Genomic DNA, 18,603 nt, shown 5'->3' with positions numbered 1-18,603 from the left:
GAAAAGGAGACAGAACAACAGAGTCCTCTTCTGAGGGATGCTATGCTCTCCCTTATCAATGTTCTCTGCTTTTCTGGGTAGCCTAATTATGATTAATATCAAAGAACATTTGGTTATCTCTTAAGGCTCACAAAAAAACTTTTCTCACTATTTATTTCAACTGATTCTCATGGCCACTCTGTAAGATAGGCAGAGAATTAATGGTATTTAAAGGATAAGGGGTGCCTGGGTGGCTTAGTTGGTTAAGTGTCCGACTTCACCTCAGATCATGATCTCACAGTTCTTGGGTTCAAGCCCCACATTGGGCTCTGTGCTGAGAGCTCAGAGCCTGGAGCCTGCTTCAGATTCTGTGTCTCCCTCTCTCTTTCCCTCCCTCACTTATGCTCTGCCCCTCCTTCTCTCTCTCTCAAAAATAAATAGACATCAAAAAAATGTTTAATAAAGGATAAGGAACCCTTCCAAGGTAAAAGAGGCTATAAATAGCAGAAGCAAGACTAAAACCCAAGTCTTTGACTCCTAAAAAAAAGTTCTTTTTATTACAGACCACCACCTCCTTAACAAAATGCTCGTTGAAACCAATCAGCTAAAAAAAATGCATTCAGATGCTCTGTATCATAAGCCATGAGAGAAACATAAATCAAAACCACAATGAGGGGTGCCTCGGTGGCTCAGTTGCATTAAGCATTGGACTCCTGATTTCAGCTCAGGTCATGAGGTCACAGTTCGTGAGACTGAGCTCCACATTGGGCCTCTGTGCTGACAGTGCAGAGCCTGCTTGGGATTCTCTCCCTTCTCTCTCTCTCTCAAAATAACTAAATAAACATTAAAAAAAAAAACCCATGATGAGATACTTCTTCATACTGCTACAGTGACAGTAACAAGTAAAAAAAGACAGACAGTAACAAGTGGGCTAGGATGTAGAGGAATTTGAACCCTTACACACTACTGGATGGAATGTAAAATGGTACAGCCAGTTTAGAAAACAGTCTGACAGATGCTCAAAATATTTAGCATAGTTATATGACCCAGCAATTCCATTCTACATTCTATCCCAGATAAATGAAAATATCTCTGGAACAAAAATGTATATACAAATATTCATAGCATCATTATTCATGATAGCCCAAAAGTGGAAACAATCCCAATGTCCACCAACTGTTGAATGGGTAGATAAAATGTGAATGTTTATACAACAGAATATAATTTGGCCATAAGAAGAAATGAAGTAAAAGGTACAACACGGATGAACCTTGAAAACATTATGCTGGTGAAAAAAACCAATCACAAAAGACCATATATTGTATAATCATATTTATATAAAATGTCCAGAATAGGCAAATCTATAGAGACAGAAAGAAGAAAAGCGGTTGCCTAAAGCTGGGGAGTCTGGAAGAAATAGAAAGTGACTGCTGATGGGTACAGGGTTTCTTTTGGGGGTGATGAAAATGTACCATAATTGAGGTGATGGTTGAACAACTATGTGAATATACCAAAATGCACTGAATTGCACACCTTATTTTTATTTTTTGACTTGTACACTTTAAATTGGTGAATTTTTAAATATGGTATGCAAGTTACATCTCAACAGGCTGGTTTTTAAAAAAAATTTTTTTTATAGTTTATTTTTGAGACAGAGAGAGACAGAACATGAGTGGGGGAGGGTCAGAGAGAGGGAGACACAGAATCTGAAACAGGCTCCAGGCTCTGAGCTAGCTGTCAGCACAGAGCCTGAAGCGGGGCTTGAACCCAAGAACCACGAGATCATGACCTGAGCGGAAGTCAGACGCTTAACCGACTGAGCCACCCAGGCGCCCCTCAACAGGCTTTTTAAACAAAAGAGTAACAGGAAAAAATACAGGCGCTCTCTAAGACAAAAAAATGCAGTAGAAATTCGGTATAAGATCTTAATATTAAGTTTTAACCTATCTGCTGCTGACTGTTCTAATGAACTATATGTTTTTCTATGTTCACCAAACTCTTAACTATGCATTTTTCACTCTTTCATACCAATTTTTTCTCACTCCTCAATGTTTTATGATTTCATTTTTTACCTTCCTTTCAATATCTTACCTTCTCTCAGGAGATTTTGCTCACAATCATTTACCAGAGAGAGACACAAAGAGAGCCCAAGTACTAAGACCAATATTGGTCTACTACATTCCTATTTCTTATATTTTTTAGCTCACTATATCCTTTTGAATTCTTAAAAAAAAAAACTGGTCTGAGGTGAACAATTAAAAGAATCAACTCATGGAGTGCCTTGGTGGCTCAGTCAGTTAAGTGTCAGACTCTTGATTTTGACCCAGGTCATGATCGCAGTTTGTGGATTTGGGCCCCCCTGTTAGGCTCTGTGCTGATATAACAGAGCCTACTTCGATTTTCTTTCTCTCCCTCTCTCTACCCTTCCTCTGTTTGCACACGTGCTCGCTTTCTCTCTCTCTCTCAAAAAGATATATATATATAAAGAATCTCATTATATCTATGCAGTATCAATCAGAGTTCTTTAGAAGATGTCTTTTAAATATATAAGAAATTTTCAAGCAAAGCATCTAAAGCTTAGAAAATAGGAAGGTTAATGAGAGGAAACAAAAGGGCTGTAATCTAAACAGAAAAAAAAAACAAAACCCAACACCAACCTTAATAATTAATCCAGAAATGCAGTGCAAGACTTGAGAGAAACTGCTTTTACATATATCAGAAATAGGCCTCTCTTCAAAAGACATTGCCAAATGCTGGTTGACTGACTGATTAGTATCAGCCAGATTTGATCACATTTGGTAAATCCCCACTATGGCTGGCACAATGCCATGCACCTGGTAGAGTATGGATTTCATTCACCAAAGCAGAGATGAAACAAAATGCTATGTACACAGGACTGTTTGTGTTGAGTGAATTGATTAATTATGCGCTGGCCATAGGTGCCTTTCTCTCACCTCCAGAAAATGAGTTAGTTCTAGAATATCTAAATTTACCTTTAGGATAAGCCTAAATGACCAATCACCTTTTGAAAAGAATTCTAAATGCAGAGAAATCCAAGAAGATCAGTTTAGTTCATAACTAAATGCAATATCCTGAGGACATATGATTCAAGAAAATCCCAAATGGACTGGAAATCCATGAGGCAGAGGGAGGGAAACTAGTTTTGTAAACTCAATGAGTCAACTTAACTCTAAAGGATTCTTTGGTATTTAAAATGTAAAGACAGGGGCTCCTGGGTGGCTCAGTTGGTTAAGCATCCAACTTTGGTTCAGGTCATGATCCAGTGGTTCACCAGTTCAAGCCCCACGTTGGGCTCTGTGCTGACAACTCAGAGCATGGAGTCTGCTTCAGATTCTGTGCCTCCCTCTCTCTCTGCACCTCCCCTGCTCATGCTGTCGCTCTCTCAAAAATAAACATTAAAATTTTTTTTTAAATTTAACATTAAAGACAGTTTTTCCAGAATGAAATTACTCTCTATTTCAAAATATTTCCGCACTCTTTCAAATATATTAGAAGAGGAAAGTGAAATAATCATAATTAAAAGCATTTGTTAAACAGACATTTGATAATATTTAATCAAGTAATAGGCACTTGATAAATATTTGTCAAATGAATGAATGGCCATCTGAGATCAGGGCAAGTAAACAAGTAATTAAGACGAGGCAATCTAAAAATCAAGTACTGAATAATAAAGTAAATGGGGGAAAGTGGTAACAATTGATGAATGGGTAAATAGTATATGAATATCCTTTAGACTTTTTATATTTACAGTTTTTCACAAATTTGAGATTATTTCTAAATTGAAGGTTTTAAAAACCATGCTGGAACCCAGAATCTAAAGGTCCAACTTTGCCATTGGCCAGATCTACAAACCTGAGCAAGTCACTTAACTTTACTGAGGGTGTGTTTCTCCTTCCATAAAATGGAGCAACTATGTATCTACCTCACAAAGTAGTAATGAAGATAAAATGATAATAATGCCTGTGAAATCTCTGTTAAATCTAAAATATACAAATGTGAAGTATTATTAGTATCAGAAGTAAGAACAGGTAATGGGAGAAGTAGTCGGAGCTGTAATAATAATACTAACGATGATGATGATAGCTAACATATACTGGGCCCTTCTAGGGCTAAGCACTTTACACGTATTATCTCATTTAATCCTCACAGCCCAGCAAGGCATACGGTATTATCTCCCAGTTAGAGATAAACTGAAAGGTAGAAAGGTTGAATAACTCTGCCAAGGTTACAGAGCTAATCAGTGGGGTTATAAAGCAAACCAAGGATACCTGTTCTAGAGTCCATGACGTTGTGCTCTAATGATTCTACTCAAGAGAAGGGAACACATTTTATTCCTCCAAATATAATTCCATTTCTTTCCATTTTGAGTATTGTAACGTAGGGTATACTGCACATGTGAGTGGTCACATAGCACAAATATACAGAATATCAGGGGTTTCTTATAGATCATTATCCTTTATGGCATATTTCAGTCCTTTTTCCAGTTTGTCATTATTTCCTTCTAACAAGTTAATAATTTCTTTTCTAAAAAAATCTTTTAGGGGTGCCTGAGTGGCTCATTTGGTTAAGCATCTGCCTCTTGATTATGACTCAGGTCATCATCTCACAGTTCATGAGATCAAGTCCTGGATCAGGCTCTACACTGGCAGCCCAGCGCCTTCTTGGGATTCTCTCTCCCTCGCTCTCTTCTCTCTCTAACCTCTCCCCCATGCACTTTCACATGCTCTCTCACTCAAAAATAAATAGACTTTAAAAAATAAAAATAAGAAATAAAAAAGCTTTGGAAAAAATCCTTGATATTTTGGAATCTATCTAAGTTTTCTACTTTTTCTCCTCAAATGGGTAATCAGTTACATAGCACCACCAACCAGAAATGCTATCTTTACTACCAATTTAGATTTAGATACTCCTTTCTATTCCATTATCTGCTGTCTGTTCCTATAGCAAGAGTCACGTTGTTTGGATTACTAGAGCTCTTTAATACATTTAAAATCCATTAGACCTATTAACACTCCTAACTCTTCGGTTCAGCTTTTCCTGACAAATCTCACAAACTTTTTTTCCAGAAGAACTTACAACTATTTTGTCAAGTTCCAAAAGAGTATTTGGCTGGGAATGTACTGATTTTGTGGATTAATTCTTTAAAAAATTTTTAATCTTTGTAATATTGAATCTTCCAATCTAAGAATGAAGTTTGTCTTCTGATTTTTTTTTCTTTCATGGCTATCATAGTACAGTTTTCAAGTTTTCTTAAAATACAGCTGGCAAAGGAGTGCCTGAGTGGATCAGTTGGTTGCGGGACTTCAGCTCAGGACATGATCTCAGTTCATGGATTCAAGACCCGTGTCAAGCTCTATGCTGACAGCTCAGAGCCTGGAGCCTGCTTCAGATTCCTTCTCTACCTCTCTCTCTGTCCCTCCCCTGTTCACACTCTTTCTCTGTCTCTCAAAAATACATAAACATTAAAAAAAAAATACAGATGGTAGATTTCTTACTTTTCTCCAAGGTATTTTATCTTTTCTCATGCTACAGTGAATGAGATCTTCTCTTTCATTACATTTTTTTTAAGGTAATCTCTATACCCAATGTGGGGCTTGAACTCACAACCCTGAGATCGACAGTCATATACCCTAATGACTGAGGCAGCCAGGCACTTCTCTTTATTTCATTTTCTAAAAGCTACTGTTTGTAAGGGATTCAAGTAATATTTGTTAAATGTATTAAAAATAAAAAATCTAATGGTTTTTAATATGAGTTCTGTAACCAATAACTTGACCAAGCTCTACTCTAGTTTCCATTTCTTTTTAAGTTAATACTACTGGGTTTTCCAGGTATACAATCATGACTAGTTTGCCTCCCCTCTAATACTGATATATTCTAGTTCATCCTGTGAGTCTATTTGATTAACTTCCAGAAAGTGTTAAATAACAGGAGCAATAATGGATTTCCTGCTCTTGTCTCTATAATGGGACTACATTAGTGTTTCATCATCATACATCATTAAGGACTTGAGTTCAGGCCAGTAATCCTGGAAGGAACTGAGGATGTTATCAAAGAGCTAACTTTCCCAGAAAATGCCAGGATTAATGGTTTCACAGGTGAATTTCAAGAAGAGTTCATTCCAGGAACATAAGCATGACAGTGTTATGTAATTGTTTTAAACTTGATTTCACCTGCTAATATTTTATTTAGTATTTCAGCATAACAAGTATTAATAAAACTGATCTGTAAATTCTACATTTTGTCAGATCTGAGGTCAATATAATGTTATCTTTATGTAACAAATTTAGAAACTTTCTCTTTTCCCCTTGCTATGTTTTTCCCCCCTTCATAGTTTATTGTCAAATTGGTATCCCCTTGCTATGCTTAAGAACAGTTTCTATGTTTTTGTTATTTACTTGGTGTTTAATTGATGATTTTTATTTATTTTTATCAATAAAAATTTTTAAATATAGAAAACTGAGAAAATCAGCATAAGAAACACAACTTTTACCTAAGGTAATAGGTTTTTTACCTAAATGTAAGTAATTTAGATTATTTTTCCATATATGTTTTTTGTGTATTTTAAGGTTTACCCTCAAATACTTTGATATGTATCTATAAGAAATTTTTCTTATATAATCATATCATTACTATATCTAATAACATTAACAATAATTTTTAAATATCATCTAATATCTTGAGCATATTCAATTTTCCTAATTATTCCCAAAATATCTATAGTATTTGATTATGTCTAAGTCATTTAAATCTAAATGAATCTCCCTTCCCTACCTCCAGTCTTTTGTTCTTGAGGACAGAATCCAGGCTAGATTTGCTATAAAAACTCCTGCATTCTAGATTTATCCTGAAATGTCCTGCATTTCCCATTTATCTTCCTTGTAGTCTTATGTTGTTCATATCTTCCCTGTATTTCCTATAAACTAGAAGTTAGACCTCAAGGTTTTATTAAGTTCAGGTTAAACACTTTTTAAATTTATTTTTTATTTTTTTAATGTTTATTTTTGAGAAAGAGATGAGTCAGTGGAGGAGGGGCAGAGAGAGAGGGAGACACAGAATCTGAAGCAGGTTCCAGGCTCTGAGCTGTCAGCAGACCCCAATGTGGGGCTCAAATTCATGAACCATGAAATCATGACCTGAGCCGAAATTGGATGCTTAACCAACTGAGCTACTCAGGCACCCCCAAATTAAACATTTTATCATGAATATTTCATAAGTGAGGCTCTAGGCACTTCAAATTTTTAACAGCAGGAGATATAATTCACCAACTATACAATGGACTCAAAATTTATTATTTAATTTTTTTGTGTATTTATGGATATTTGTAACTATCACATCAGTTTTTGACATTTCATCACCACAAAGAAATAAAACCAAAAAAACCCTTTAGTGATTTCTTCTTCCCCCACAACATGCCTCTATCCTCCTAGACCTAAACAACCACTAATCTATTTTCTTTCCCTATAAATGTGCCTATTCGATTCATTTAAATGTAATCATATGTGATCTTCTATAACTGGCTTCTTCCAGTTACAACTGGGTATCAATTTGCCCATATTTGTTTATCCATTTATCAGCTGATAGGCATTTGGGTTGTTTCTATCTTTTATTATGAATACTATTAATTTATTATGAATACTATAACATGTGAATATTATATTATCCTATATTATTTAACTATAATAATACTATTATATAAGTTCTAAATACCATACCCTATCAGAATAATATGATTTACAAACATATCTCTCCCATTCTATAGGCTTTTCATTTTCTTGCGTGTCCTTTGATAAAGTCCAATTACCTATTTTTTCTTTTATTACTCTGGCTTTTGCTGTCATATTAATCCACTGCCAAATCTGAGGTCATAATGATTTACCCCTATGACTCTTCTAAAAGTTTTATAGTTTTAGCTCTCACATTTAGGTCTTTGATCCATTCTGAATTAATTTTCATGTATAGTGTGAGCTAGAGATCCAGATTCATTCTTTTGCATGGGGATATCCAGCTGTTTTAGTACCATAAACATTATTCCCTAGTGAATGGCCTTTGTATTCTGGTTGAAAAACAGTTGGCCACAGACATGTGGGTTTACTTCAATCTATTCTCATGATCTCTATGCTTATCATTATGTCATACCACACTGTCTTGATTACTGTTGCTTTGTAGTTGGCTTTGAAATAGGCAAGAGTGAGTCTTCCAACTCTGTTCTTTTCCACGGTTGTTTTGGCAACTCTGGGTCCCTCAGAATTCCATGTAAATTTTAGAGTAAGCTTGTCAATTACTAAAATAAATGAATAAATAAAAAGAGAAAATTCCCAGCTATAATTCTGATGACAATTGTGCTGAATCTGTACATCAACTTAGGGAGTATGGCCTCTGGCGATTTATAGTAAAAAATATATTTGGTCGTCACTGTTTCTGGTATAGAGCTCCTAAAACCCTTAGAATTTCCAAAGGGATGAGAGGAATTTTTTAAAGTCTTTCATTGTGTTATTGAAGTGACTATTAAAAAGCATCTAAGATGGGGGCTGGGTGCCAGAGGAGCCAACCACATAATCAGAGGGTCGGAATTTGAAGTCTTAGCCCCTGACTTCTGGAGAGAGAACAGAGGCTAAAGGTTGAATCAATCAGTAATGACCAGTGATTTAACCAACCATGCCCCATATAAAAAGTCATGTTATCTACAAATAGGGCTAGTTTTACTTTTTCCTTTCCAATCTAGATACCTTTTCTTTTTCTTGCATTACTAATTGCCCTAGTTAGAACCTCCAATAGAGTATTAAATAGATGTGGCAAGAGCAGAATCTCTGACTTGTTCCTGATCTTAAGGGGAAAGTATCTAATACATTTACAGCTGTGAGTTTTTCATATATGTCCTCTATCAGGGTTGAGGACGTTCTCTTGTAAGTTTAAGTTTTTTTTATGATGAAGTGTGTTGGATTTAGTAAAAGCTTTTGCTACATCTAGTAAGATGATCATGTGGTTTTGTTTTTTATTGTTTATATGGTATATTACATTAACTGATTTTTAGATATTAAACCTATGTACTTTATTTTATATTCTATGAAGAAGTTCATTATGACATATTGCCCTACTGTTAGTAATAATAGTAATACTGATGACCAGTTGCAGGAGATGACAGTATGATACCTCCATTATAAAGTTTCACTTTTTTCCTTTATGACTAGCAGGTAATCTGAGATGACAATTTAGAACTATGTGAATACTGTTCCTTATCAACTCATATCTTAATGGGTTTAGCATCTATTAATGGTCCTTGTCTGAATCAAATATTTCCTTAGGGTTTGCAAAATGTTAATTATTCTAATTCTACTAAATCTCCTCTATTAGCGAGCTAGCATTCATTTAGAAAGAAGAGCTTTACCTCATATACTGGTAATACTCGTTTACAATGAAATAGAATTCCTATTGAAAAGGTAGGATAAATGTTTAGTTCATTCCCTTTAATTACCAATTTTTAGAGTGAAGAAATTATATAATAACCATCACCATGACAATGAACCATTGACTTGGAAAAATTATTTTTTTATTTAAGCTCTCTAAGCTTTATTAGGAACTCATAAATTTTCATGTACTTTGATTCATTCAATTATAGTAGTTACTTATTAGTATTATTTTGATGCTCCAATTGCCTAACTTAGATCAATGACAGCCCTTTCATGTTGGATCCTAGACTCTTTTGGAACAAACCCATCCTCACAAGCTTACCTAGTCCTTGGTCATGTATTTTCACCTGGTCAGGTACTTTTATAAGCCCTGATTTCTTTTAGTGAGTAATGGTACTTAAAGAGATCAAAATCTGGGCCTAGGAGTACTCACTGGTATAAGATTACATGGAACAGTTTAAAGAGTACTAAAACTATTTCTTGCAGTTTTTAAAAAATTTTTTTTAATGTTTTATTTATTTCTGAGAGAAAGAGAGAGAGAGAGAAATAGCATGAGCAGGGGAGGGTCAGAAAGAGAGGAAGATATAGAAACTGAAGCAGGCTCCAGGCTCTGAACTAGCTGGCAGCACAGAGCCCAAGGAGGGGCTTGAATCCACGAACCATGATATCATGACCTGAGCCGAAGTCAGAAACTTAACCGACTGAGCCACCCAGGCGCCCCTTTCTTGCAGCTTTTAAAGGATCACTCTGTGAAACCACTTGAACACAGCATTTTTTAGGGAAGTACTTTTTTGTGACAGACAATATTCTGAGTTTCTTCAATGATTATTAACTGTTTATGTTTTCTCCCTGTTAAATTATGAAATTTTATACTGTCTGATAAAATCCATTTTTCAAATGTACTTGCACAGAGTCATATAAAAAATCTTTTATAATCGTTTTAATTTATTCTGTGTCTGTAGGTCTATAGTTTTTTTCCCATTCTCCTTCCTAATTGCCTGTATCTGGGCTTGCCCACTCTTTCTTGATTAGGATATATAGTGGATAATCAATTTGTTTGTTGACTATTTTCTTCTTTAAGAAAAAAAATCATTGAAGTTATGTGCCAATTCTACCGTTCCACTGGCTCTTTTAGGCTTATATTATCATTCACTCTTATCAAACTGCTTAACAAACAGAAAAAAGAAATTCATTCTTTCTTTAGACAAATAAAGAATACAGAGTAGAATAAAACTCCTTACATTTAAATATTGGAACATAAAAATCAGGATTCTTAATGGAATTGAGTTTAACCCATACATATAACATTTATTTCTACCTAACTGTATTGAGCTTAAAATAATTAGCAATTTAAAAAAATAATATCCTTACCTCTTTTGTGGTACCTGCTCTTCCAGGTTCATGACTTACACAAAAAGGGCCAGTTTTCCATGCCTCTGTGTCTCCACAGTCACAAAATCCCCCTCCAGTAGAAGTATGCATCTGACAAATAAAAAATGAGTTTGTCTTGATTTCAAAACATATTACAAAGCAAGGAAGAATAAAGATGACTCAAATAATAAATGCTCCCCAATACTTAAATCTTAATTGCCTTTAATGAAATAGAAACTATATCCAAAACCACTTTAGTTAACAAAAAAATAATCTAAATATTTAATCATAACAAAACTGAGCCTTCAAATTGTTAAAATTTTGAAACATGGGGTGCCTGGGTGGCTCAGTCGGTTGAGTGTCCGACTTTGGCTCAGGTCATGATCTCATGGTTCGTGAGTTCGAGCCCCATATGGGGTTCTGTTCTGACAGCTCAGAGCCTGGAGCCTGGTTCAGATTCTGTGTCTCCCTCTCTCTCTGATCCTCCCCTGCTCATGCTCTCTCTCTCTCTCTCAGAAATAAATAAAACATTAGAAAAAATTTTAAAATAAATAAATAAATAATTTTTGAAACATGCTTTGAAATATCTAATTTTTAAATAACAGTTTTTAAAATTGTGTACTAATAAAGAATGTGAAATACGCCCCCCAAAAATTCACTATGCAACACCTAAAATGCTTGAGTAATGAGATTTTTCTGCTTAAACACACTTTTAAAACTCATTTTAGTACTTGTATGTTTAAGAAACGTATACAACATTTACAACTATTTGATATATTATTGTACCTAAACTTTTTACAACACTTTTCCTTTGAAGGTTCCTGCAAACAAAAAAATGATGCAGATATATGAATCCAGATAGAAGATGACAATAATGGCTTGATTTTGATTTTCCCCCCAAATTTCCCCCTCCAAAACACACAATGAACAAGGAAAGCACTAAAACCACAGGACTCATGTTTGCAGCATTACTGAACGATGAAAAATAAATGCCACAACCTTCAAATGACTTGTTCCATTAGAGTTCCTGTTGCCAATTACTTCAAGCTTACAAATGCAGACAAGAGAAGAGTTTAAGAGATTCCATGAAAGAGAAGAGAAGGGTACAGAGGACTTAGATGAAGCACAGACAAGATCATGGTGAGGAACAAATACTGAACACTGGTGAGACTTGGGAGTTCACAGGCAAAGAGATCAAAAGTGAGTAGTACCAGAAATGACAACCTCAGAGAAGCACTGCTTTTGGAGGAAAATGAAATACATTAAAAAACGTGATAAGCCTTTAAAGATGTGGCAGTAAATGAGAAAAGAAAACAAGAAGGAAAAATTAAGGATCCTACAGAAATGAGTGAAACAGCACACCTCTCATCTCATCTCACTCTACTGCCAACATCATCTATAAAAGAAACTACACAGAAGAGGGCAGAACGGACAGGAAAGAGCATTTGTAAACCCTGTTCATGAAGTGAAAAAGAAGACATAGACCGTATTCATTTTAAACTATTACCAGTGTGCTTGGGTGGCTCAGTAAGTGTCCAACTTCAGCTCAGGTCATGATCTCGCAGTTTGTGGGTTCGAGCCCTATATTGGGCTCTGTGCTGATAGCTCAGAAGCTGTGTTTGCTTCAGCAGCACATACACTAAAATTGATAGCTCAGAGCCTGGCGCCTGCTTTGGATTCTGTGTCTCCCTCTTTCTCTGCCCCTCCCTCAGTTGCACTCTGTCTCTCTCCCTCAAAAATAAACATTAAAAAAATTAAAAATATATATACAAAACTATTACCAAAAAAGGCAAAAAATGCAATAAGAGACAAAGCCCAATCACAAAACTAAAGAAAACTGTAATGTAATGCTCTAAAGTTAATTACATAGCTTCAAACAAGCATTTAGAAAGCCCCTAATCAGATTAAAGCACCTTTAATTAGAAATAAAGAAACTAAGAGCAAAAGTGGACACAAAAGGAATATATGAGACTTGACTGAACTCAGGAAAAAAATAGCAGAAAACCAGAAAAGCCTACTAGAAATGAATTCTAAATTACAAGGTGCCCAAGACAAAAGACTCAAATGAAAAATTAATAAATAGCATTGAAACAAAGCAATCAAAAAAACAATCATAAAATGATAATGCAATGAAGCAAAGACATACAGGTCAGAGAGAAAACGTTTGCAAGAGAAGATAGACATAAAAGAGCCAACCGAAGTATAAATGGAGTCACCAAAGAAGAACATCTAAACAATGGAAAAGAGCTGATATTTAAAACTATGAAGAGTCTGGGTGGCTCAGTCAGTTAGGAATCCCACTCTTGATTTTGACTCAGGTCATTATCTCAGTTGTGAGATGGAGCCCCACTTTGGGCTCCATGTTGGTTATGGAGCCTGCTTAAGATTCTCTCGCTCCCTCTCCCTCTGTCCCACCCCTGCTCATGCTCTTTCTCCTGAAAAGCAAAAACAGAAACTCCCACTGTAATCTAAGGAAACTTCGTGAAAATAAAAGACCTAAATCTAAACATTGAAAGCACTCATAACTAAAACTCAACCCAGTATGATCAACTCTGAAATATATCCTACTAAAATTGTTAGGCTTTATTTTTTTTTATTTTTTAATGTTTATTTATCTTTGTGACAGAAAGATAGGGCATGAGTCAGGGAGGGGCAGAGAGAGAGGGAGGCACAGAATCCAAAGCAGGCTCCAGGCTCTGAGCTGTCAGCACAGAGCTCGATATGGGGCTTGAACCCATAAACCACAAGATCATGACCTGAGCTGAAGTTGGACACTTAAACCAACTGAGCCACCTGGGTGCCCCTAAAATTTCTAGACTTTAAAGATAATGTCCCAAGGCCTTCTAGCAAAAAGATGAAATAACATAATAGCAAGAAAATTAGACTGGTATCAGGCTTCTCAATAGCAACATGTAAAACAAGACAACAACAAAGTTGTGTTTTCAAGGAAAGAAAATGCAAACCAAGGATACTGTCTCCAACCAAGCTGTAAAAATACAATTTTGAATGTGTCATTACTTAGGGAATACTGTATACATGCACCCTCTTGGAATCTACTTAAAGAGAGATGGGCAACTTTATATATAAAGGAAGAAATAGTGAATATGTTAGGCTTTGCAAATCACACAATCTTTGATGAATTACTCAGTTCTACTATTGTAGTGCAGAAGGAGTCATAGACAATAAATAAATAAATGAGCATGGCTATGTTCCAACAAAATTCTATGGGCACCGTCTATGAGGACAATAAACTATTTGTAAAAAAAACAAAAAAAAAACAAAAAAAATTCTATGGGCACCAAAAGTTTAATTTTATATAATTTTTCTGTATCATGAAATAGAACTTTTAATTTCACATGATTTTCATGTATCATAAATATTATTTTTCTTATCTTTTCTCCAGTCATCTAGAGATATAAAAACATACTTAGCTTGCAGGCCTTACAAAAATAGGCAGTGAATCAGATTTAACCCACAAACTTTACTTCACCAGCTCTTAGAGGATGGGTTTCATCTGACCAAGAGGTGACTAGGAAGACTTTAGAAAAAAGGATAGACAGTGAACATTTTACAAATTTAACTGCAGAGTTAAGAACAAATCACAAGTAAGGGCTCGAACTCATGAACAGTGAGATGACTTGAGCTGAAACCAAGAGTCCAACACTCAACTGATTGAGCCACTCAGGCACCTCCCACCCCAGTTATTTTTATAATTAAATGTTAGAGATCAGGTCTACCTATGATATAGTCGTTTGGATCCTAACACTTTAAGAAACATTTACTGAAAGCTTTTATGTCCCAGGTACTACGAAAGACATAGGAGGTACAAAGTACACAAGACCTGGGCCTTGTCCTGGAGAGCTATGGTCAGATGGGGATGAAGGACACATAAATATATCACTGAAATTTAGCAAATGAAGATAGAGACATACACAGGAAGGGGGCACAGAAAAAGAAGACTGGTAGTGGGCTTTGTTTTCTTCTCCACGTTTATTCTAATTGACTCTGGAATGTGTTCAATAGAAGGATAAGAATGTTACAAGCTGGCCTGGTTTGTTATCCGCTTCTAAGATAGAAGACCCTAGTTAGGTGAACTCAGCCACTATTTTTGTTCTATTTGATCAAAGTTATATTATGTGATCTTTACTTCTTAGAATTTGATCTACTTATCAAATCAAGGACTCTGGTCCTGTCAGCAAGAATGCTGGCAAAATAAACAAAGACCTTGTTCCTATTATCCAGGAAGATGGCAAAATTAAGTAGCAATGCAAGAGTAGTTCATATTCACCATTCCAAAATAAGCCAAGAGAAACATTAAAGACAGTCAAGAAAATACAGTTCAATAACACTGGTTAATTTCTTAAAAATATTTATTTTTGAGAGAGAGTTAGAGACAGAGTGTGAGTTGGGGGAGAAACAGAGAGCAAGGGAGACAGAATGTGAAGCAGACTCCAAGCTCTGGCTGTCAGCACAGAGCCCAACGTGGGACTCAAACCCACGAACAGTGAGATGATGACCTGAGCCAAACTCGGATGCATTTTTTTTTAAGCTGGGTTCAGTTTGAAAAATTTCTGTTTGGGGTGCCTGGGTGGCTCAGTCAGTTAAGCAACCAACTTTGGCTCAGGGCATGATCTTGTGGTCCGTGGGTTCGAGCCCGCATCGGGCTCTGTGCTGACAGCTCAGACCCTGAAGCCTGTTTCAGATTCTGTGTTTCCCTCTCTCTCTGTCCCTCCCCAGCTCGTGCTCTGTCTCTCTCTGTCTCAAAAATAAGTAAATGTTTAAAAAAAATTTTTTTGTTTAAAGGATTAAAGGTTTCTGTGAGTTCTGAAGGTTTCTGTACCACTACTTGTAACACATTCAATAAAATTCTTTCCTGAAGCAATGAGGTAAAATATACCAAGAACCTTTGAAATTCAATTTTCAATGAATATGCTTTGTTTTTCAGAACAGTTATAAGTTTAAAGAAACAGTAAGCAGAAAATACAGTTCCCATATATCCCTTCTTCCCTTGGCCACACAGTTTCCCCAATTATCGACATCTTGCCTTAGATTGGTACATTTGTTGCGACTGAGGAGTCAATGTTGATACGTTATTTTTTGATACATTATTATTAACAAGAATCTACATTAGGGTTCTCTGTGCTGTACATTTTTTTTTGGTTCTCACAAATTAATAATGACATGTATATAATACCACTACAGTATCACACAGAATAAACATCCCCTGTGCTCCACCTATTCATTCCTCCAACCCTCCCACCATCATCCCCCAGGTCCTGGGAATAGCTAACCTTTTTATAGCCTCTACAGTGCTGCCTTTCCCAGAATGTGGAAAAGCTGGAAATAGCTGTAATCACACAGTATACAGCCTTTCGGTGGCTTCCTTCACTTTGTAATATGCATTTAAGTCTGTGCCCTCAGTTTTAGTGGCTCATTTCTTTTTATTACTGAAGGATATTCCATTGTACTGGTGTACCACAGTTGGTTTATCCATTCATCTATTATGGACATCTTGGATGCTTCCAAATTTTGGCAAATATGATAGATGCTATAAACATTCTTGTGCAGTTTTTTGTATGGACATAGGTTTTCAGTTTATTTGGGTAAATGTCAAGGAACATAACTTGTGGATTGTATGGTTACGGTATGTGTATTTCTTTTTTTAAATGTTTATTTATTATTGAGAGAGAGCAAGTGGGTGGGGAGCAGAGAGAGGGAGACAGAGAATCCGAAGCAGGCTCTGTGAGCCCGATGTGGGACTTGAACTCACAAAATGTGAGATCATGACCTGAGCTGAAATCAACAGTCAAATGCTTAACCGACTGAGCTAACCAGGTGCTGTTTTTGTTTGTTTGTTTATCAATTTTGAGAGAGAGAGAGAGAGAGAGAGAGAGAATCCCAAGCAGTTTCAGCGCTACCAGCACAGAGCCTTCTGGCAGCTCTATGAGAGGCTCAATCCCATGAATCATGATACCATGACCCAACCTGAAATCAAGAGCCCAATGCTCAAGTATGTTTACTTCTGTAAGAAACTGCCAAACTGTCTTCCAAAGTACTATTCTGCATTTTCCCTAGCAACGAATAAGAGTTCCTGTTGCTTCCATCCTCATCATTTGGTGTTTTTAGTGTTTTGGACCTTGGCCATTCTAATATATGCAGAGTGGTACTTCATTCTTGTTTTAAGTTAATAACATATGATGTTGAGCATTTTTCATGTACTCATTGGCCATTTATATATTTTCTTGATAAAGTTTGTTTCAGTTCTTTGCCCATTTTTTAAATGTGTTGTTCATCTTCTTATTGTTTAATTTTAAGAGTACTTTGTATGTTTTGGATACCACTCCTTTATCACATACATATATTGCAAAGACTTTCATCTAGTCTGTGGCTTGTTGTTTTTTTTTTATTTTCTGAAATGCCTTTATTTTTTAATCCAGTAATTCCACTTTTGAGAATTTATTCTAAGGAAATAATCCTACATATAGAAAAGTGATTCACACATAAAGATGTTTATAGCAACAATGCTTATCATTAAAAAATGAAACAACTGAATCCTAATTACATTCCCCCCACTAACAGGTAAAAAGTTCAAATAATTATCACTAAATATTATATACACAATATGTTTTAAAAGAAAAAACAAAACTTGAATGCATAATTTTATGTATTTTGCTTTTTCCATATAAAAGCATACCATGAGAGGGCGACTTGGGTGTCTCAGTTGGTTAAGCATCCAACTACCGATTTCGGCTCACATCATGATCTCACGGTTCGTGAGTTCAAGCCCTGAATCAGGATTCACACACGCTGACAGTGTGGGGTCTGCTTGGGGTTCTCTCTCTCCTTCTTCCTCTTAGTGCCCCTCCCCTGCTCATGTATGCATGCTCTCTCTCTCAAAATAAACAAACTTTAATCTTTATGCTACACTGTAGTCCATCATCTAAGTTTTTAAGTGTCATTATGTCTAAAATAGGATATACATACCTTAATTTAAAAATACTTTATTGTTATAAATGCTAACCATCATCTAAGCTTTCAGTGAGTTGTAATCTTTTTGCAGTTGGAGAGTCTTGCCCTGATGTTGATGGGTGAGCAGGGTGGTGGTTGCTCAAGAAGGGGTTGATATATCAAGTTCTTAAAATAAGAGTCCACACTGATGGACTCTTTCTTGCATGCAATGCTGTTTGATGGTTTATCTACACTAGAATTTCTTTCAAAATTGAAGTCAATCCTCTCAAACTCTGACACTAATTTATCAACTAAGTTAATGGGATCTTTTGTCACCATTTCAATAATATTTACCAGGAGTAGATTCCATCTCAAGAAACCACGTTCTCTGCTCATTCACCAAAATCAACTCCTCATCCATTAATTATAGTCATGATCATGAGACTGCAGCAATTCAGTCACATCTGTAGCCTCCACTGTATATTCTAGTTCTCTTGCTATTTCCAATCTGCAGTTACTTCTTCCACCAAAGTCCTGAAACTCTCAAAGTCATCCATGAGGGTCGGAATCAACTTTTTCCACATTCCTGTCGTGTTTCTTGTTCTTTGCATGAATCATGAATGTTCTTAATGGCATCTAAAATGATGACTCCTTTACACAAACTTTTCAATTTACTTTGCCCAGATCCATCAGAGGAATTACTATCTGTAGCACAGCTATAGCTTTAGGACAAGTATTTCTTAAATAGCAAGACTTGAAAGTGGAAATGACCCTTGATCTACGGGCTGCAGAACAGATGCTGTGTTAGCAGGCACGAAATAACATTCATCTCGTTGTACATCTCCATCAGAGCTCTTAAGTCGCCAGGTGCATT

At 35.9% G+C, this 18,603-nt stretch overlaps 1 protein-coding gene across 1 annotated transcript in view; it reads right to left on the bottom strand.

The window, feature by feature from the left end:
* Window positions 1-18,603, bottom strand: part of UBR1 (ubiquitin protein ligase E3 component n-recognin 1) — a 133,822-nt gene that overhangs the window by 87,156 nt on the left and 28,063 nt on the right. Inside the window, exon 4 of the mRNA XM_077764583.1 lies at window positions 10,782-10,892. Coding sequence (XP_077620709.1) covers window positions 10,782-10,892 — 111 coding nt within the window. The remainder of the gene's footprint in view (window positions 1-10,781; window positions 10,893-18,603) is intronic.

The sequence above is a fragment of the Crocuta crocuta genome, unplaced genomic scaffold (assembly GCF_008692635.1).
Source record: "Crocuta crocuta isolate KB4526 unplaced genomic scaffold, BGI_CrCroc_1.0 scaffold102, whole genome shotgun sequence".
Taxonomy (NCBI): Eukaryota; Metazoa; Chordata; class Mammalia; order Carnivora; family Hyaenidae; genus Crocuta; species Crocuta crocuta.
The sequence above is the reverse complement of the archived record's forward strand: the minus strand, read 5'-3'. Positions and strand labels throughout refer to the sequence as shown.